Below are 21,915 nucleotides of genomic sequence, written 5' to 3' on the forward strand. Positions count from 1 at the left end.
CCAAGGGGGGGGGGGCAAGGCGAAAAAATGTATGCCTCCCTGATTTTATCATTGTAAACGCCATAGATTTTTGAATTTCATGAAGAACAAAACAACAAAAATATCTTTGCAACTAATTAGATATTGAATTAAATCCTGCGGGGAAATTTCATTCATTTAATTCCTTATCATTAAGTATGCATTTTTGGATGAAGACGACATTTCATTGAAGAGAAAGGACGGAGGCTGAAAATCCGTCAATATTCCACACTTTGGACTCGAAAACTTTGAATTGGGCCCCGATAACAAAAAATATTTTTATTTAAATATTTTGATAAATTATTCCTATCAAAATCAGAAAGATTTAAAAAATATTATCATCAAATTCTATTAAAAATATTTTTTATGTTTAAAGAAAAAATTGTTATTTTTCAAGGGCTCATTTTCTGCTAGTTTGACTGCGCATGCCCAGACTAAAAACTGATTCTAGTCACTAGTGGCACAACAGCTGTAATCAAAATGGCGGTGGTCTAAGTTGCGCAGTAAAATATAAAATTGAACATATTCTACGGTTGACAAATCGTTGTTATACGATTGCAAATTGTATTTTTGTTGACAATAAATTAAGAATTAAAGTGGTGAATTGATGAGAAGAAATTTTGCTCCGAGTTTAACAGTTTTCGATGGAACTACTCCAGCAGGAGGTATAGTTGAACTTTTTATTAAACCACGGAGATTTAAATATTTAGTTTAAGGGAAAACAGTTTTTATAATTGAGTCAGTGCCGTTTGATTTAAGTGATGTCGCTGACAATTTGTGCATGTCTAATTGACAACTTGTCAAATCTTAAATACATCTGTTAAATACGTTTTCGTACACTCTTCTCAAATTCTTAACAAACCCGTAATTAGTGAATTTAAATATTTGTTTGTTATCGCTATGCGATATTTCTGTTAAGCCTGCAAGCTTAGTGTTATGTGTCCTCTATTTATTGTTGATGTTGTAACTTTTTTCCGACTACCGTATTCTTCCCCCCCCCCTTTCCTTTAATTTTTCAGTTTTGATGAAATGGATTACTATGGTTTAAGGTGTATTTTGTTATTTGAGAATAGGGTTACGGTGGCCGTTATTTTGACGTCACAACTGTACTAGGGATTATTGTTACTCTGACCATTGATTGAATGATTAACGTTTATTTCTATGTGCATCTAAATGCGAGCACCTTAAATGTTCTGACCGACCATTGATATTTAAAATTTCTAGTTTTGACGGTATTTTGTACATTGTACAGGGTTACCCTGAAAAGACTTGAATTATTCAAGGACTGCTCGATTTAGTCTTACTCGAGTAAATAATGGTTCACTACACCAGTTTTTCAAACATGAAAAGTATTCCAAGAATTAAGGCAACTTTCCACTCTTTTGATACTTTTAACCTTAAAACTTGTTGTCCCCCCCCCCTTCCCAAAATCATTTATTTTTCTAGTTCAGTGAGAATATAATCCTTTAAAAAGCAATATAACTTATGGGAAATTTTTTTTTCTCTAAAATAGTTGGAAATTTGATTTTTCGAGGTAATATTCACCCCTGACATACCATGGTTTGTAGAGTTTCAGTTCCTCCATAAAACCCTTAATTGCTCATCTCTACATATTATTTAATATTTTGTGAATTTCGTGGTTTAAATCTAAAAGAATCAAGTTTTATAAAAAAAATTTTGACAATTTGTTTACGTTTTTTTGTTGTTTAGTATGAGTAGTAGTAGACCCCGCACAACATCATTTGTTGAGTCTCAGAAGTCTGGGTCACAAAGTTTTGGAGGCATGAAGATCTCAAGCAAAGATGGTAGCAAGGTACGTAGCCAGGGACCTCTTCCCATTTATAGACCAATAATTAATTTTCAAGTCAGTTTACTTCATATTAGTATAATTGTATATATTGTGTATAGATTTTTAAATCATAATCTTTGTAAATATGTTAGGTTGTGATTTGTAATGCACTAGGCTATCAGAGCACTTTGCGCCAATCTTTATATTTAGTCTTTTAATTGTCTCTCAATCGCAAAGCATTTTCTCTTCGATTAAACAAGATTACATAATTTTGCGGATTTGCATTTTTTTTCGTATTTTAAAATAGTATGATGATCAATAAGGAATAAAATCGTATACGAAATCCCATTTTTCTGTGTATTAACTCTAAATCTGGAGTATCATGTTGAAAAAAGTGATCAATAATGTTCTCCGTCTAATGATGTGTGATGATTTATATGGTACTGAAATTGCTTTTAGATCACATAGCTATGATTAAGAAAGGGGGGGGGGTGTAGAAGATTAAATTTTATTAATTATAAATCTGGAGAGAAATGTTGAAAATATATTTAATAAATAAAGTTCTCCGTCTAATGATGTATGATAATTAGGTGATGACGGTAATTGCTAGTCCGGGCCAGGGTCCTGATAGATCCACAGAGGTGTCCTACACCGATACTAAGGTAATAGTTCGTTCCTGGCTTGTTCCTTCGTTCGTTTGTTTCGTTCCTTCGATCTTATGTTATTTCGTGTTGTTTTTTCGGACCTTCTTTTGTTTGTTTGTTTGTTTATTTGTTTCGTAATTGTTGCTCTGTTTGTTGGTTGTTTCGTTCGTTCGTTCTTTTGTTGTCTTGTTTGTTTGTGCCGTTGTTCGTTCCTTCCTTCTTTTGTTGTCTCGTTTGTTTGTGCCGTTGTTCGTTCGTTCCTTCTTTTGTTGTCTCGTTTGTTTGTGCCGTTGTTCGTTCCTTCCTTCTTTTGTTGTCTCGTTTGTTTGTGTCGTTGTTCGTTCGTTTCTTCTTTTGTTGTCTCGTTTGATTGTGCCGTTGTTCGTTCGTTTCTTCTTTTGTTGTCTCGTTTGTTTGTGCCGTTGTTCGTTCGTTTCTTCTTTTGTTGTCTCGTTTGTTTGTGCCGTTGTTCGTTCGTTTCTTCTTTTGTTGTCTAGTTTGTTTGTGCCGTTGTTCGTTCGTGTCTTCTTTTGTTGTCTCGTTTTTTTTGTGCAGTTGTTCGTTCGTTTCTTCTTTTGTTGTCTCGTTTGTTTGTGCCGTTGTTCGTTCGTTTCTTCTTTTGTTGTCTCATTTGTTTGTGCCGTTGTTCGTTCGTTTCTTCTTTTGTTGTCTCGTTTGTTTGTGCCGTTGTTCGTTCGTTTCTTCTTTTGTTGTCTCGTTTGTTTGCGCCGTTGTTCGTTCGTTCCTTCGTTCTGTCCGTTAGTCGTTTATCCTGAAATTCATTCAAATCATTATCTGTTCGTTCACTCGTGTATTAGCCTTCTGTGTTTACAATTATTTCACTCCTCTCGTTGATGTTATTGTTTATTGTTTAATCCTGACAATTATTTGTATATTTAATTCTGATTCATCGGATTAGAAAAAACAATAAATTTACTACAGAAGTACAAAAAAATTTCGGTTAAGTTTTAAACAATTCAGTGACATCTCATGCAAAGATGGCAAGTTTTGTCTGATTAAGTTTGAAATAGATCCCCAGGTTTATAATTGAAATCCTTGTTATTTTCAATTTTGGTTGCCATCTTTGCATGCGTTGTCATTTGAAATTACGTTTGCAGACCTTCTGAAAACATTTTTTATCCATCAAAAGTTTTTCTCTCCGCATTAATAATTTGAATGATTGTTCTAAATGTCAGTGATACAGAAAACATTTGTTTTATTATTTGCGATTACATCACACCATCACGCATATACATATGTGTGTTACTTTTAATTTAAATTTAGACGGGGGTATATATTTTCTCGAAAAATCATTCGACTCCCCCCCCCTCCCTCCTTTAAAATCATTTTTTCACCAAGAAGTAAAATTTTTATTTGGGAGTTTTATTCGCCGAGTTGCGGGTAAATAAATGAATGTTTAGGAAAAAAGTATCATAAAGAATTTAAAAATTTGCTAATTGATGTCAAATTCTTAATATTTTTCCCCTAATCATCAAAATCATTTTTGCCCTCTAGGGTATAGACTGTGGAGGGTTAATTCTGAAAAAAATACACCTTCAATTAGAAATGACTTGAGCTACAATTATTTTTCAACGATTTAAAGTTTTATTAATGACCCCCCCCCCCCACACGTAAAAATCCGAACCATTTCAATTTGATGCGGATCCGGATACATGTTGTAAATTTTTGTTGGTAGAATCAGGATCCTTATGTTGAAATATAAAGAAACTAATCGCTTGATCTCGATATCCATTGTTGGCAATTTGAAAATCTTTTTAAAAACCTTTCGATATCTTCATTTTAGCTTTTCCTCCCTACAACCCCTGAGGGTACGATTACCATGTGGGACTTAAAGATTTAATTAATCTGCAGATTTAACAATAGAGCCAGATCAAGCTTTGGTCTCAATATCCCCAGCTTACATTGAATGTATTCTAGGTTATTGGAAATGGAAGTTTTGGAGTTGTGTATCAAGCCAAGCTGTGTGAGAGTGGGGAGATGGTCGCTATTAAGAAAGTTCTTCAGGATAAGAGGTAATTATTAATTGAATGGGGTATTTTTTTATTAAAAATAATTTCATCCCTCCCCCTCTGGTCAGATGTTAGATACGCTTGCGCGAAGCGAAAGACAAAATTATCAGGGGAAAATAAATCAAATTAAATAGCACTGAGCTATAATAATTTTATTTAAAATTATTCTTAGTTGTTTTGTCAAACGATTTAGTTTTTATAAAGTTTCCATTCAAAGCTGAAGACAAAACTCCGCTGATCACAATGTGCTATCTATATATATAAAGTAGTAATCTCTGTTTATTTGAATTTCCGATCATAATCGGGATCCCTGAACAGATTTGCCTTAAAATTTGTTCAGGGAAGTCTGTAGAACTGTGGCTTGGTTTTAAAGGTCTAAATCGAATAGGTTGATTCTTAAAAAGAAAACCTTGTTTCCAAACAAAGCTGGGTTTCAACGTAGTTATCTTTAATAATATTTTAGTCTTCATAATAAATTTTCATCATGTATGGATAACCTCTAAATTTATAAAAAAAAAAATTAAATTTACGTTCAGTAATATAAACCACTAATTTTGTTCCCCATACTAATAAATTTTGCTCTCTTTTGAATTCTTCTCTCTAAAAACTATCATACAGTTATTCCCGTAAAAAATACTCTCTTTTTTTGCGCGATTTTTTATCGAATTTTTAGAGATTTCCAGAAGGAATAAAATTATTATCTTTGATTTACGAAAAAGTGGACTAGTTATGATTAATCTATATAATAAAGGTCTTCGCTCATATATGTAAATATGTTAGCTATAGCTGGCCAAACGGCTGGATCGAAAGTATTAAAATTTTCTAAGGAAACCAATGGGTTGTAATATAGGCTTAAAAAATCATTTTTTTCTTCAAAATTCGAGTTCTTTATTAAAACTTCTATTTTTTAGTGGGCACTATAGCTATAGTTATACATAAACTTATCTAATCTCCTCCTGTTTGTTCCAGGTTTAAAAATCGTGAGCTTCAAATCATGCGACGTTTAGATCACTGCAACATTGTCAAACTTCTTTACTTCTTCTACACTAGCGGAGAGAAAAAGGTATAGGGATCATTGATTAAAGGGACTGTTAACGTAATGTAAGTGACGGCATTTAAAGGGTCATTTATCTAAGTTACAAGATTACCATCCTTCTTTGCAACCAAAATGAAATGGAATAATTCATTTTTGCAGAAAATCAAATTTCAAATTGTTCATTTTGAAAAGTATTTAATTCCTCTTCCCTTTTATTATTTTTGTCATTGTTAAAATATTTTCCAGTTTCCCCTGGGGGCTTTAAGTTACAGCTATCAGAAAAATAAATGGTTTTTTAGATTTTTAGTAATTCAGTATCTTAAAATCTTGCCAGTTGCAGTAGTCACGTCCAAAAAGCTTGTTCATTTTATGTTCGTTTTCTGCTTAACTTTTCTTTTACGATCGTTTTTAGAGTTTTTTGTTTTTGACAAAATCCAATTAAACTAAAAAAAGTTTTATTAAATGTTAAAAATCGATCTAGAAACTAATAACAACTTGCCTACTGCACTAATATCCATTTTTTCTTTTATTTTTCCGAATTATCATCCATAATATACAGCAATGATGATGCATTAGTAGGCGATTATATCAATATAATATATGTTAACAGCTCTTTTTTTTGAAATATCAGGTTTTCAAGTAATCTATTTAACAGTTCAATTAAAATCAAAATTGAAAAAAGTCGTCTTCATTGTATTGATATAATCGCCTACCACTGTATATTTATTTTTTAAGGACGAGATTTACTTGAACCTTGTACTGGAGTTCATCCCTGAGACCGTGTACAAGGTGGCGAGGCAGTACAGTAAACAAAAACAGGTTTGCAGAACGTTATTTAAGAAAATGAAGTTTTTTTGTGTGCGACTAATTTCGGAGATTTAAAGCTGTCATCTTTTGTATTTATTACTTTCCTTTAAAAAATTCTGTATTTTATCGTATCCTATAACACGTCGAAATAATAAAAGTAGTTAGGATCATATTTTTGGAGATTTCATCCCATCCCCCCCCCCTTCCCTTAAAACAAAAACAAAAAATGAATTCAGAGCAAAAAAAAATTTTTAAGAAAAACAGTTTCCAACAAAAAAGGAAAAGTAAAGTCCGTCATATTTACTGAATCCAGCCTGGGAATTTAAAATTCAGGGGTATATGTTTAAAAGAAAGTATTCTCCTCCACCCTCATAATTTTTTTCTTGAAAGTATATATGCTTGCGTTTATTAGGGTTTTATTCGCTGAATTTTAGAAAATAAATGATGCCAAGGGAAAATAAAAAAAAATTTAGGAAAAAGTATCAAAAAGAAATAAATAAATTGCGATGTCTAATTTTTTCTTCCCGAAGAAAAAATTGTGAAAAATATACACCCCTGTTGAAATGTCAATATATCTAAATGTCAGGCTGTATTTCTCAGGTTTAAATATTTAATTGGGAGGATCTGATATTTCAGGAATATTTGAATTGATATCTGAGATGTACTCGGTAATCCCAGGCCTAGGATAAATTGAAAATAAATTCATTTGCCCCGGGAACACGTAGGGATTCCGGACACAACAACAAAGATTTCTTTTAAAGGGACTGTGAGCGTTTTTTCAAGTGACCCTTCATGCAAACCTGGTAATTCCCGACATCGATTCACAATTGTACCCTTCCGACTTTATCTGAGATGGAATTTAAAGAATTTTAGCCGCGGTTTAAATCCGCCAAAACCCGGTTTAAATTTAGCGCCGGCTTAAATCTTGAAACATTTGATACAATTTTAAGTGGAACCAACCATATTTAAGCCGCGGTTTAAATTTTAGCCACTGCTCAAATTCTTTAAATTCGGCCACTGCTCAATTATACGGAAGATATTGTCGTTTTGTCTGGGTTTGAATGTAATTAATTCAGATGATGTCGATGTGTGAGCCTGCATTAGAAATGTTCAAATCACTTTCTAAAGAAAAAAATAATTAGTTTTCAAAATTATAAACTTGATTTTAATTTATACTAGATCAGCCAGTTCTTTTAGCGGTTCGGTTGTAAATCTGCATTGCTATCTGAATGGAGGGGAGGGTCTCTTGAAATTACGCTCACAGTCCCTTATAAACCCAAGTTCGAATCAACTAGAAAAGGGAGAATAAGCAACTATCCATATCAAGTCCAAATTCTTCACGACGCCAGGGTTTTAATGACTGACTTCACTCTTAGACTTCGTGATAAATCATTAATTTATCATTAAAAGTTGGAACCAATTGTTGAATCTTGTTCTTTATCTTAAACTTGAATAACAACATTTATAATTTACCTCTTACTATTTAAATATAATTTTCCCCTCACTAAAGTGTGTTAAGCCCCCCCCCCCCCCCTCCCAACCCATCAGTATAAAATATAATCTCCAAAAAGTCCTGAAATGTAGAAAACCTAAAAAATGAAGTTAATTATTAATATCATTGTTATCATTATTATTATCATTGGTATTATCATCTTTGAAAATATTTACAGTCTAATAAATATCTTCGCATAGCTGGACAAACGGCTGGACCAAATTGTCTTAAATTTTATATTTTTTTAATTCGAATTTTGACAATTTTATCCATATCGTCATTATCATTATCATTCAATGTTTTAGACGATCCCAGTGACGTTTATCAAGCTGTACATGTATCAGCTGTTCCGCTCTTTGGCTTACATTCATTCAAACGGAATCTGCCATAGGTTAGTAAGCATTAGTAAACAAATCAAGACCTGGATTCGGTTCCTAAAATGATTGCTTTGGATCCGGATCCTAAAACGACTGGATCCGGATCCTAAAACGGCTGGATCCGGATCGAGCAAAAAATATCGTAATTGTTGGCATCCTTATATTTTGATTTTCTGCTAACTTCCCGTATCATTTATTTTTTAGATCAACTACTAAAATACTACTGTTTCACCAAGAACTTCGGAGAAACAGAAAAACATTTTAAAATGTCATCTTTACAATTTTTCTACGAGTTTTATACTAATTTTATCTAAATCTCTTTAATCTTAAAAATAAATAAACAGCCTTAAAATTTATTCGTGAATAATTTTAAAGAGATCAATATAATTATTAGAACTAAATATCTGCAGCATTCCATTATTAGAAAGTTTAAAAAACGACATTTTACATTCTTTCAATATCTCTGGGTTTAACTGTAGTAAAAGTAGTAAGGGAAGGTCGCGGGGATGATTTTTGAGGGGCTTAGAAAATAACGAAGCTAAAAAAAAGTTAATTAGCTACCAAGAATACCAAGAAAAAGTTTAATTATTAGAATTCAGAATTATTAAAAGATGAAATTCTAATTATAGCTAATTAGCCAAGAAATTGATATTTATCTTTTAGTTTTGCAATTTTTATGGAAATAATATTTGATCAATAAAATTTGATATTTCTGTGCAAACCTTGTTATCTTGATTCTTCAGACTCAAACTGTGTTTCACAAATAATTAATTTAAACATTTTTAATATTTTAACTTTTTGATTTTTTAATTAGGTTTTTTTACTTTTGAGGATATATTTCAATCAGACACAGTAATACATAATTCATATATTATATCGTTGAGAGAAAAATGTTTAAAATTAGATTTTGCTTTTGTTTAAAATGTGACGCTATGATTTTAATATAACTTACAAAAATGTTTTGGTACATCATACATTTCATATTATTTTACACTAGCATGAACTTTCTCTAAAAAAAACAACTCGGATGAAAAAGTTTAAACCAAACAAAGAACATTTCAGTGGTTCCTTCCGAGTTTTCTATTCAAAATTTTAGAGAAATTTGTCCAAGGGTTAATGCTTTAGGTTCGGACATGCACATAAACAAACAGAGATTACGACATAATAGGACGAAACACTGTGTCTATGGATATATATATTTATATATTAGAATTCTTTTACATAAAGTCGTAGGACTGAATGCTGGGATTATTTATGATCTTTTAAAATATGTTTTCCAAGTAATATTTCTTAAAAACTATCATCATGTTTTTGCGTGTTAAATAAATTGGATATTTATGCAGAGTCATGAGTTTAAAAGTATTTTAATATTAAACAAAAAGGAGTTTGTTCTAAATTATCAAGTATTTATGCTCTAACGTGTCGAAAACTTAGCTAGCTTACATGAATACTGTAAAAAATATGGTGTAAAAAAGCAAAGTTTATTATGTGATTTTTTTCTCGAAAGACTTTGCCTCGGGGGGGGNAAAATAATATTTGTAAAATTATGAGTTTTATTTTAATATCAACACTGAACATACAATATTAAGATTGTGTTTAAAATAATATTTGTAAAATTATGAGTTTTATTTTAATATCAACACTGAACATACAATATTAAGATTGTGTTTAAAATAATATTTGCAAAATTATGAGTTTTATTTTAATATCAACACTCATTATCTCGTGATTTGAATTTAACTTTTAAGAACTTGAATCTATCAAAATATCGAATTTAGTATTTGGCTACTTTTGATTCGGGTCAGCCTGCAAACAAGAGTTAAAATATCAACAAAAACTGAAAAAAATGTTTAAAATTCTTTTTCTGTTCCGAAAATGAGTAAACTAAGAAGAAATTTTCATGTCCTGGATCCGGATCCATTTTTTTCCCAGTGCGGATCCAGGATCTGTATCCGCATCAAAATGGATCCTAAGCTCTGCGTAAAAATTATAGTTCAGCGGTGTAGATAAATATTTAAAGAGAAAATATCGTTGTCATTTTTAAGTAAGCCTCCAGGTTTGGAGGGGCATTTTCGATTCTCACCAGTGCCCCTGATATGATAAAATATATAAATTAAGATATTGTCATTTTTTAAACTTTATAAATGATAAATTTTGACTATCTTTCATTATTACTGTTGCAAAAATCTACAAGAATTAAATGAGAAATTAAAGCCCCAAGTTTTCAGAAGATGTATGATATAAATAAAATGAAAATTGAAAATAATCAATTTTTGAAGTTTAAAATATGGATATCTCATTCATTCTCTATTATATAAAGCTTTCAAGGGTACCATTGTGAATTGAACATGCCAATAAGTCGATGGTAAATTATTATCATGTCTACAGTTAATTTAGAGAGATAAGATTTAGACTGAATATTGTTTAGGGATATCAAACCCCAGAACTTACTTCTGGATCCTGAGAGTGGGATTCTTAAACTTTGCGATTTTGGGAGTGCTAAGCACTTGGGTAAGTTATTCATTATCCATATATAGGGAAACCTCCCTCCTTCTGAGAAATAGGGATGTAGGGATTGAGGAATAGGGGTGTTGTTTCCAGGAATAGGGGTAAAGTTTCGAGGGAATAGGTGTATAGTTTCGAGGAATAGGTGTATAGTTTCGAGGAATAGGTGTGTAGTTTTCAGGGGAAAAGGGTGTAGTGTCGAGGGGATAGGGGTGTGTTTTCGAGGGAATAGGGGTGTAAATTCGAGGGAATAGGGGTGTTGTTTCGAGGGAATAGGGGTGTAGTTTCGAGGGAATAGGGGTGTAGATTCGAGGGGATATGGGTTTAGTTTCGAGGGAATAGGGGTGTGTTTTCGAGGGAATAGGGGTGTAGTTTCAATGGAATAGGGGTGTAGATTCGAGGGAATAGGGGTGTAGTTTCAATGGAATAGGGGTGTAGTGTCGAGGGAATAGGGGTGTAGTTTCAATGGAATAGGGGTGTAGTGTCGAGGGGATAGGGTTGTAGTTTCGATTGGATAGGGTGTGTTTTCGAGGGAATAGGGGTGTAGATTCGATGGAATAGGGGTGTAGATTCGAGGGAATAGGGGTGTAGTTTCAATGGAATAGGGGTGTAGTTTCGAGGGAAAAGGGGTGTACAGGGTGTCCCGCATCATTTTAGACCGAGAACGGGTCTAAATTACGATTTTCGGGACTAATCAGAAAATTTCATTAGAATGAATCATTTTGAAAAATAACATAAGGGTTAGATAAGAATTTTCTTGCGGAAAATTATAAGTTTTTCGAGTATTAAGGTTTTATTTTGGTGTTAAAGATTGGAGATAATCTAATATCATATGGGACGCTCTGTAGATTCGAGGGAATAGGTGTGTAGTTTCGAGGGAAAAGGGGTGTAGATTCGAGGGAATAGATGTGTAGTTTCGAGAGAAAAGGGGTGTAGATTCGAGGGAATAGATGTGTAGTTTCGAGGGAAAAGGGGTGTAGATTCGAGGGAATAGATGTGTAGTTTCGAGGGAAAAGGGGTGTAGTTATATAGTTCCGAAAAAAAGATAATTCAAACTTATTTTCAGTTCGAGGAGAACCTAATGTTTCCTACATCTGCTCCAGATATTACCGGGCTCCTGAACTCATTTTTGGAGCAACTGATTATACAACAAACATTGATGTTTGGTAAGTTCTGATTATACAACACACATTGATGTTTGGTAAGTTCTGATTATACAACACACATTGAGGTTTGGTAAGTTCTGATTATACAACACACATTGATGTTTGGTAAGTTCTGATTATACAACAAACATTGATGTTTGGTAATTCTATATTTTTACTTCTGGGAATTCATGTTTTTCAGGTTTTTGGCTTATTTACGTTTTCAAAAAGTCAATGTAAATGTTCTTGTTAATATAAATGATGTTAGAAGTATGCTGAAATGAAATTTTTCGAATATGTTCTTTTAGCATTTACTAATCTAACTTTTTACTTAAAATCATTTTACCAGATGTAAAATGAAATTAAATGCTACTTAAAATTTCTACTTCAATCCCTTAAATATTTGTATGTTCAGGTCAGCAGGATGTGTGTTTGCTGAACTCATGCTGGGTCAACCTATCTTCCCTGGAGATAGTGGAGTAGATCAGCTAGTAGAGATAATAAAGGTCAGGGGGTATACTTTATCATGTTATATAGTAGAGTAGATCAGCTAGTAGAGATAATAAAGTTCAGGGGGTATACTTTATCATTGTTATATAGTGGAGTAGATCAGCTAGTAGAGATAATAAAGGTCAGGGGGTATACTTTATCATTGTTATATAGTGGAGTAGATCAGCTAGTAGAGATAATAAAGGTCAGGGGTATACTTTATCATTATTATAAAGTGGAGTAGATCAGCTAGTAAAGATAATAAAGGTCAGGGGTGTACTTTATCATTGTTATATGGTGGAGTAGATCAGCTAGTAGAGATAATAAAGGTCAGAGGTATACTTTATCATTGTTATATAGTAGAGTAGATCAGCTAGTAGAGATAACAAAGGTCAGGGGTATACTTTATCATTGTAATATAGTGGAGTAGATCAGCTAGTAGAGATAATAAAGGTCAGGGGTATACGTTATCATTGTTATATAGCGGAGTAGATCAGCTAGTAGAGATGATAATGGTCAGGTGGTATACTTTATCATTGTTGTATAGTGGAGTAGATCAGCTAGTAGAGATAATAAAGGTCATGGGTATACTTTATCATTGTTATATAGTGGAGTAGATCAGCTAGTAGAGATAATAATGGTCAGGTGGTATACTTTATCATTGTTGTATAGTGGAGTAGATCAGCTAGTAGAGATAGTAAAGGTCATGGGTATACTTTATCATTGTTATATAGTGGAGTAGATCAGCTAGTAGAGATAATAAAGGTCAGGGGTATACTTTATCATTGTTATATAGTGGAGTAGATCAGCTAGTAGAGATAATAAAGGTCAGGGGTATACTTTATCATTGTTATATTGTGGAGTAGATCAGCTAGTAGAGATAATAAAGGTCATTGTTTGAATTATATTGAGATAAGAGAGCAAACAAAGATCTGTTAAAGATTACTGCCATCTAACTAAATTCTTTGCATAAATTAAACGTGAATAATGCAAGCGAAATTTGTGTTGGTCGAAATATGATTTATTGGTATTAAAAGATCCGTCTTTGAACATAAAATTATAAACGATGTATTTTAATGAATAAAATATATTTCTTCTTCAAATTCTACAAAAATTTATTTTACAAACAAAAATTTGTTCTCAAAGTTGTTCAAATTTTTAAGCTCCATACAAATCCAGTTGAAGCAAAAAATTCTACCTCCCTAATGCTGTGATTGATCGATAAATTAATTATTTCTAGGTCCTGGGTACCCCCACGAGGGAGCAGATCAAAGAAATGAATCCAAACTACACGGAGTTCAAGTTCCCACAGATCAAAGCACATCCATGGCCGAAGGTAAAAGAAGTTCCAACCAAAATATTAGTCAAGAAATTATGTCAATTGTGACACTGTTCTAGATTAGAGGATGTTTATTAAAACAGGAAATAAAAAGAATAGAAAGACCACATAAAACTGCATTAAACTTTAAAAAAAATTTAGGGTTGTTCCGCTGAATTAAGGAAATGAATTTTTAGAGAAAACAGTTCTATTTTTGTGGGTTAATAGTACAAAATAGGGCGGGAAAACATGTCAGTTGAGATAACATTTTAAATTTTTTCCAGATCCGTGAAACAAAAACTCTTCTTGCCGAATTTTCTGTTTATTTAACCATCTTCAGGGCATATTCTAAAAAACATACAAAATATGAAACTTGAATAATAAATATTTAAAATTTAAAAGAATTAAAAGATAAAAGTAACAATATATAAACAAAAACAAATAAACAGATTTTAAATGTGATACCTTGCTTTAACTCGACCAAAGATTAACTGAATATAAGTTTGAATTTTATGAATGGTGGGGGTCAGGTCTATATATATATATATATGGAAAACCCACAGTTGCCCAGGTTACTGTAGTTATTTCCACCCTTTACCCGCATTTGGTCGTAAGTTACGATTTTAGCCTTTTTTCCCTATAATGGTGGACCCACTCAACTTATAATCTCAAAACCAAACTAAGAACATTCCTGTTGCTCTCCCGAGTTCCTTAACAAAATTTGAGGCAAATAAGTCACGGGGTTCAGAGTTATGATCAGACATCAAACAGAGATCACACATTTGTATGCATAGATATAGTACCACATATTCTTTCTAGGTTTTCCGTGCCCGTACTAGTCCTGAAGCTATAGACTTGGTCTCCAGACTACTGGAGTATACTCCTTCTGCTAGGATTACACCTCTACAGGTGGAGACATTTTATATTTATTGTATTCCCATTCTCTGTTTTTGTAGTCATTGTAATCATTGTTATTTAAAGTATTTATATCCTCATTCACTGTAATCATTGTTATTTATTGTATTTATATCCTCATTCATTGTAATCATTGTTTTTCATTGTATTTAAATCCTCATTCATTGTAATCATTGTTATTCATTGTATGTATATCCCCATTCACTGTATTCTTTGATATTCATTGTATTTCCATTTCATTATAATCATTGATATATATTTATTGTATTTATATCTTCATTCATTATAATCATTGATATTCATTGTATTTGCATCCTCATTCATTGTAATCATTTTTATTCTTTGTATTTATATCCTCATTCATTGTAATCATTGTATTTATATCCTCATTCATTATAATTATTGTTATTAATTGTGTTCATATCCCTATTCATCGTAATCAATTGTTATTTATTGTATTTATATCCTCATTCATTGTTATTATTGTTAATCATCGTGTTTATATCCTCATTCATTGTTATCATTGTTATTCATTGTTTTTCACTTATTAGACCTTTTTTGTTAAAATAATATTCATTGATATTGTCTCGTTCATTTATCCTATCTATCTATCTTTTCACTGTCTATTCTAATATCAATCTATTTACTGGAAACTGGAAAAATAATCTCTGTTAATCATCAACAGATCATTTATTTATATATTATCTATTCATGTATATCTACATGAAGAAATAGATCATTTATCTATATATTTTCCTTCTATATGAAGAAATAGATCATTTACCTATATATTATCTATATCTACATGAAGAAATATCAACAACTTATTAAAGACCTATTAAGTATCGTATATTAAAGTTGTTTATTATCTATCTATATCTTTCATCTATTTATTAATCTAGGCGTGTGCACACACCTTCTTTGATGAGCTACGGGAGGTTGGAACTAAACTACCAAATGGTAGAGAACTACCTCCTCTTTTTAACTTTACAGAACAGGTAATACATATTTTAATTTTTTACCATAGGATCAAACAATTTGTTTTCTCCCCCCCCCTTACCCCTCCGGGGGGGATCTTAATATTAAATTTGAATACCTCTGACCGAGTTTTAAGACCTGCAATCTCTATAGATAGGGTTCATTATTAATTCTTCATTAAAACGAATAGGGAAAACTGAAAACAGAAATGGTTATAAAAGAGTAACTAATAATTATTGAAAGGTCAAAAAACTACGTATTTTGTTCTTTACATGAACTGTAAGCGTAATTGTAAGTGAGCCTATTTACAACCCTACCCTGGAAAACTTTATCTCATCAAAATTGTGGACGATGACGTCATTTTCCGACTCGAACTATTTCTGTGAATTTCTCCATTGTGTTGTTAAAGCAAGAAAATCGCAAGTCACTTTTTTAGAGAACCCGCAAATGAAATTTAACAGTAAGCGAAACACTAACGCGGATATCTAATTCATAACTGACCAGAAGAAACTGTAAAGAGTACCCTTGTAAATCGGGTATTGCCATCTTGAAATTATACTTAGAATCGGTTTGTAAGAGGGATTCACTCCTTCGATTCCTAAAAAGTGATCGATCAGGATTTAAACGAATGGGGATTTTTATTATGAATGAAAAATTAACCCTGTATTTTACTTTTACATTTTTTATTTTATTTTAGCTTTTTTTTCTAGGAGTTAAAAACCCAACCAGCCCTGAACAGTCAACTCATTCCTGTTCATCTTCAATCTACCCTAGCTGATGCACCAGCAGAGGAAGCAGTAGTCGACACACAGGATAGACAGGTAGATAGAGAGTAGATACAGGTAGATATACAGTAGATAGACAGGTAGATAGACAGGTAGATAGACAGGTAGATAGACAGGTAGATAGACAGGTAGATAGACAGGTAGATACACAGATAGATAGACAGATAGATAGATAGATAGATAGATAGATAGATAGATAGATAGATAGATACAGATAGATAGACTGGTACAGATAGATAGATAGACAAATAGCTAATCAGGTAGATAAACAGGTCGGTTTAGGATTTAAGACAGACAGCTCTAAAATCTGAATGTTTAGGATGCTGCTATGGCACCTCAAGCTTCAAGCTCTTGAATCCATTCTCCCAGCTGTTAAACTTCAAGGATTTAGCTGTCTAGTACAGATGTGACTAGGCCAGCTGTTACCAGCTGTTCTATCTATCTAGTTAGCTGTTACCAGCTGGATTTATCTGTCTGGTTAACTGAAACGAGAACAGTTCTAAATGTATTTATCGGGTAGTGTATTCACTATTCACTACACCGGCAGGGATATAAACACAGAATTATATATATATATATATATGTAAATATAAACAACAACTACAACCCCTTCTCCTCCTGCAGTACACATGTACACCCCTACACCTAACCTACAGATTCTGTACATAAATGTTGCACTTAATATCTCGGAAGGAATAAAATTATTTCAAGTTCCAAGTTTCGACTTCCTATTCACATCTGAAATAAATTGAAATTTAGAATTTGGATTCCTGGCTTCCCCCCCCCCCCCTCTATCTCTTACACTATGTGTCAGTTTATCCTATCCTTAGTTTTGACATTGTCCAACTATTTGGTCTGTATGGAAAATTTTACTCGTATAAATGTTCTCATGAATTAACATTCGTCTAATCTTCGAGACGATTTCTGTAATTATTTCGCTTTTTTTCTGCAATCAATAGATTCTTCATCTGATTAGCGCCATTTTTTTTTAAATTAGGAAAATGTTGTCAAATCTTATTAAATTCAAATACTTAAATGCTCCCTCTGTAACTCTGTAATTAACAGGGTTGATTATTATCTCGTGTAAATATAGTTTTATCCCAGTTTAACACTGCGAAACCATTAACGAATAGAGACCGCGGCATTTTATCCCGTTTAAACTAGATTTCCCGGATTTAGCGCCGAGCACTGCGGCTTTTACGTTGTACTAGACTGTATAGTGTATATCTTCGCTGGATTTTACGTACTTTGTTTTGTAAATATGTTAACCGTTGTCTTATTGAAATATATATAGGTAATATATAAACAATTAGATTTTATTCCTGTTGTAGACGGAAGCCTAGGTATATTATATGTTGTCTATTCAAATCATTAGTGATGAGAGGTCAGAGGATAGATTTTCTTCTAGACCAAAAACTGTTGAAATTAGAAGCTCTTAACAGTGATATAAAACAACATAATCTAGTATGATATTTTGTTATTAATATATTTTTTCTAATAAAAACGCATAGGTCTCGGCACAATAAATGAAATAGTAATTTATCTAATTTCAGAACAAAATTTAAAAGTACATGTTCTTGACAATTCTTGAAAATAATGCGCAAAAGCAAGAAAAATAGTTTAATCAGCTATTTTTTCGCTTCTCCTATAAATTGTGTCAGACTGATAAGCAGTAACCTAGAAGCGATCTTCTGATGGCCCCAAGCCTGAAAAAGAAGCAAATGGACACTCCCTGGCGAATTTATTGAATTGTTCAGTACAATATCGGCTGAGATGTATGGAGAAAGGTTCAAGTATCCAATTAAAGCAGAAAATATTTTAGCAGAATCTTTTCTTGATAAGTTACTTCTCCTTTATTGTTTCTTACAGGTTGTCCCACGAAACACGACAGTTTGTGAATAATTTTTAATTTCTTCCACACATTGCAGTTTATTTCGGTAAAAAAAACATCTTTTTCTCAAACTTATTTTACTATAATATTTATGCCATTCCTTCGGGAGAACTGCACTTCACAGGAAATTGACTTCTCCGCTGGAATTGAAATTTCATCAAGTCTCGAAAACACTTTGAAAAGTAAATTCCCGGTAACGTTGGCAGTTCTCCCTGGTAAATCATCGCTAATAGTAAAACAAATAGTTATTCTTTCTTTTTGGCATGACTTTTTATTGCTTTTTATTACTTTTTATTGCTTTTTATTGCATTTTATTGCTTTTTATTGCTTTTTATTGCATTTCATTGCATTTTATTGTTTTTTATCGCATTTTATTGCATTTTATTGCATTTTATTGCTTTTTATTGCTTTTTATTGCTTTTTATTGCTTTTTATTGCTTTTTATTGCTTTTTATTGCTTTTTATTGCTTTTTATTACTTTTTATAGATGGCCTATACACGTCAAAGTAAAGTAAATTGCACACGAGATTGAGATATCATATGTTTTCAATCAGAACTCCTTTTATTGAAAATCTATATCGAGAAGATGTAGTATATTTTGATTTTATTGTAACCAGAGCTGAAAACTTTAGAATGGTGGATATCAAGATCAATGCTTGATTTCTCTTTTTCTTAATTTCCAGATTAAATAATGCTTGTTCGCCTCTTGGTTTTAATCTCCAGATTAATCAACTGATCAGGATTCAGGTAACCGGCCCATTCTAAAGTTTTCAGCTCGGGTCAGTTGTTTTTCTTAATATAACTAGAGGAGATGAGTTACGACGTCACAAAGTTGGACAAGAAATCTCGCATTCATGTGACCTTCTCCTTCTGTTAGGTTTTCAGATGTATCATCGAATTTTCACGTTGTAGAAATTCCTTATATTATTAATCTACCTTCATGACGTCACGGCTTACAGGTATTAACTATATTGCACATGCGCATTTAGAAGTTATTTAAAGAAATCATAAAACTAACTTTTAAGATTATGAAATAAATTTGTTAGAGACCTAAATAAATTTGAGAACTGTTTATCATAAATGATAATGTTTAAATAGATTAAAACAAAATAAATAAATAGATCAAAAATCTAGATTAATTTTTTGATTTAAATTGCGGCATAAAGGACGTGATTGAGTAAAGCTTTATAGCAACCTAGCCCGCCAAACAGTGACACAGAACTATTCAGACAATTTATAAACGAACACTATTTTTCATTGAACATTTCTATATCTTGGAATTTTTGGACATCGGAATTTAATTTTTGAAACTTTTTCCTTGTTTTCTATCCTGGGGACAAGTGTGGATGTGCAGTGTTGTAAATAATATGCAGCATATTCACACTGGTCACAGGGATATCCAACATATATACATCTATGCTGTCACTCTCTCATTCGGAATATATGTGGTTAACATAAACATTTTCTCGGGATTTTGACAACGAATCTTTGAACATAGCCATTGGTCATGTTTTTAATGCTCGGACTGAAAGCGAGTGTGCAGACTGCAGTGTCACATTTAGGACAAGGATACATCATCTACGCTACACTAGACTTCAGAGGAGTATTCAAGGGGGGGGGGCTATGGGGCCACATCCCCCCTTGGACCAGTGAAATCTATGCAGTTCAGTTTTTTTAGACCCCAGCAGCTATGCTGAGCCCCCCCCCCCTTGGACAAATTCCTGACTACTCCCCTGGATTGTATGGAAATTATTCGATCTTTTATCTTACTATTTATAGACTACATTTATTTAATAGACTTTATTATAAATATAAGATAAAATTTTTTAGATGTTTATATTTAACGAGTTTTAGGTTGTCATTAAAGTAACCCTGTACATTAAAGTAACCCTGTACATTAAAGTAACCCTGTACATTAAAGTAACCCTGTACATTAAAGTAACCCTGTACATTAACAGGACTGAATGTGAATCAACAGTGTCATATTAAAGCTACAGCAAATTTACATTGAGGGCAAGGATATTTAACATATGCATCATATGTCTCAAACTATATCTAGTTGCCATCCAGATTTAAAGAGGATGTAATTTTTTATTTTTCAGGATAATGAAAACCAACTTGCCAGATGTTGACATGTGTCTTATGTTACTTACCCTCGGGCTAAATGTGAATATGCATTGTATAATTTGTTACAACATATTTAACATTGATATCTAACTTAAACATCATGTGTCTTTAACTATTATCTGCCTTTCGAATTGATTAAAGCCAACAAACCATTTCCCCAGGATATTGTTGACACTCTATTAAGACAAAGATTGGATTTTTTCCTGCGTTTTCATTTTTTACCCCTGTGCTGAAAGTGAATGTGCAATGTGCGATTTTTATGTTACAGCATATTCACATTTAGAACAAGGGTGTTAAACTTTAACTTAATTTAATTCTTTAACCCTGAGTGCAGTCATCAAAATTGAAAAAGGACAACACACCATTTTATGAGGATTATGTTTATGGCAATGAACCATTTGTGGTTGTTATGTGTTTTATGTTTTTTACCCCTGTCCTGAATGTGAATGTGCAGTGTCATATTAAAGTTACAGCATATTCACATTGAGGACAAGGGTGGTTAACTTTAACTTAACTTGACTCTTTTACTCTTAGTGCAGTCATCAAAATTTAAAAAGAAAACATACCATTTTATCAGGCTTATGTTTATTTGACCATCTTTCGGGCAATGAACCACCATTGGTGGTTGTCATGCGTTTTATGTTTTTTACCCCTGTTCTGAATGTGAATGTGCAGTGTCATATTAAAGTTACAGCATATTCACATTGAGGACAAGGATATTTAACAGATTCTTCCATGTGAACTATCTTTTTTCATGATATTTAACATACAAAGTTGAAAAATTCAAAAAAGTTAAAATTTTCTATTTTTTTTAATTGTTCAATTTTCCAAGTGCGTTTTTAAATGTCCTAGCCGCAGCAGAGGGCCCATTAGTGCAGTGTACCCAGCAAGGACATGTCCCAACCTAATCTAACCCAACAAAAACTGTCGAAACTTTACTTGTTCAGTCTTTTTTTTCAACTTTTGCTTTCATAGCTTTCAGCTTTTCTTAATCATTTACTTTTAGTCTATTGTTTTTTCTGTGGAAACTGATTTTTAAAGGGAGTGGAAGGGAAAAAACCTTCTAAGCTAACCCCCATGGTTTTTACCCCTGGGCTTAATGTGTATGTGCAGTATTTAATTTATGTTGCAGCATATTCACATTGAGAACAGGGGTGGATAACTCTTACATCATCAATTATTATTATCATTATTATCATTAATACCATTGTCAATATTATCTGTATTTAGGGCTGTTAATCGTTTTGTTCGTGTTTTAAAAACTTCTAATAAAACTTCCAACATTTCAAAAGTTTAAAACTTTGCTCTCAGGGTCAACATTTGGCCTAGTGTAAGAATTGCAAATGTTTAGAATGTGTCTATATTTATTTTCTAAATAAAATAGGTCATCTTAGCCCAAACTGTTTAATATTGGATTAATTATCAATATTATAAATAATTGTTACAAAATACAGGGGTACCCCGACAGTAGAGACTACTATAGGGAAATTATTTAATCATTTTTACAAAAAACGTGGTTCCATGGACCTATGAACTTGATTTTTTGTGTGCAAAATCATTAGGCATCGG

General features: G+C 32.3%; 1 protein-coding gene across 1 annotated transcript; it reads left to right on the plus strand.

Annotated features, from left to right (window-relative positions):
- The first annotated feature begins 469 nt into the window (after nt 1-469).
- Nucleotides 470-17,634, plus strand: LOC111716558 (glycogen synthase kinase-3 beta). Its single transcript, XM_023492047.1, has 15 exons — nt 470-683; nt 1,729-1,831; nt 2,398-2,469; nt 4,390-4,484; nt 5,451-5,544; nt 6,253-6,336; nt 8,122-8,207; nt 10,622-10,704; nt 11,765-11,864; nt 12,259-12,349; nt 13,573-13,668; nt 14,470-14,559; nt 15,468-15,563; nt 16,254-16,364; nt 16,648-17,634. The coding sequence occupies exons 2-15, from the start codon at nt 1,730-1,732 to the stop codon at nt 16,681-16,683; spliced, it is 1,236 nt and encodes a 411-aa protein (XP_023347815.1). The 5' UTR covers nt 470-683; nt 1,729; the 3' UTR covers nt 16,684-17,634.
- Nucleotides 17,635-21,915: the final 4,281 nt, after the last annotated feature.

Source organism: Eurytemora carolleeae, unplaced genomic scaffold (genome assembly GCF_000591075.1).
Source record: "Eurytemora carolleeae unplaced genomic scaffold, Eaff_2.0 scaffold1624, whole genome shotgun sequence".
NCBI lineage: Eukaryota > Metazoa > Arthropoda > Copepoda > Calanoida > Temoridae > Eurytemora > Eurytemora carolleeae.

Coding starts and splice junctions, on each gene's coding strand:
- LOC111716558 (XM_023492047.1), top strand. CDS start 1,730: ATGAGTAGTAGTAGACCCCGCACAACATCATTTGTTGAGTCTCAGAAG. Junction 4,485..5,450: donor AAAGTTCTTCAGGATAAGAG/GTAATTATTAAT, acceptor TGTTTGTTCCAG/GTTTAAAAATCGTGAGCTTC. Junction 13,669..14,469: donor AAGCACATCCATGGCCGAAG/GTAAAAGAAGTT, acceptor TATTCTTTCTAG/GTTTTCCGTGCCCGTACTAG.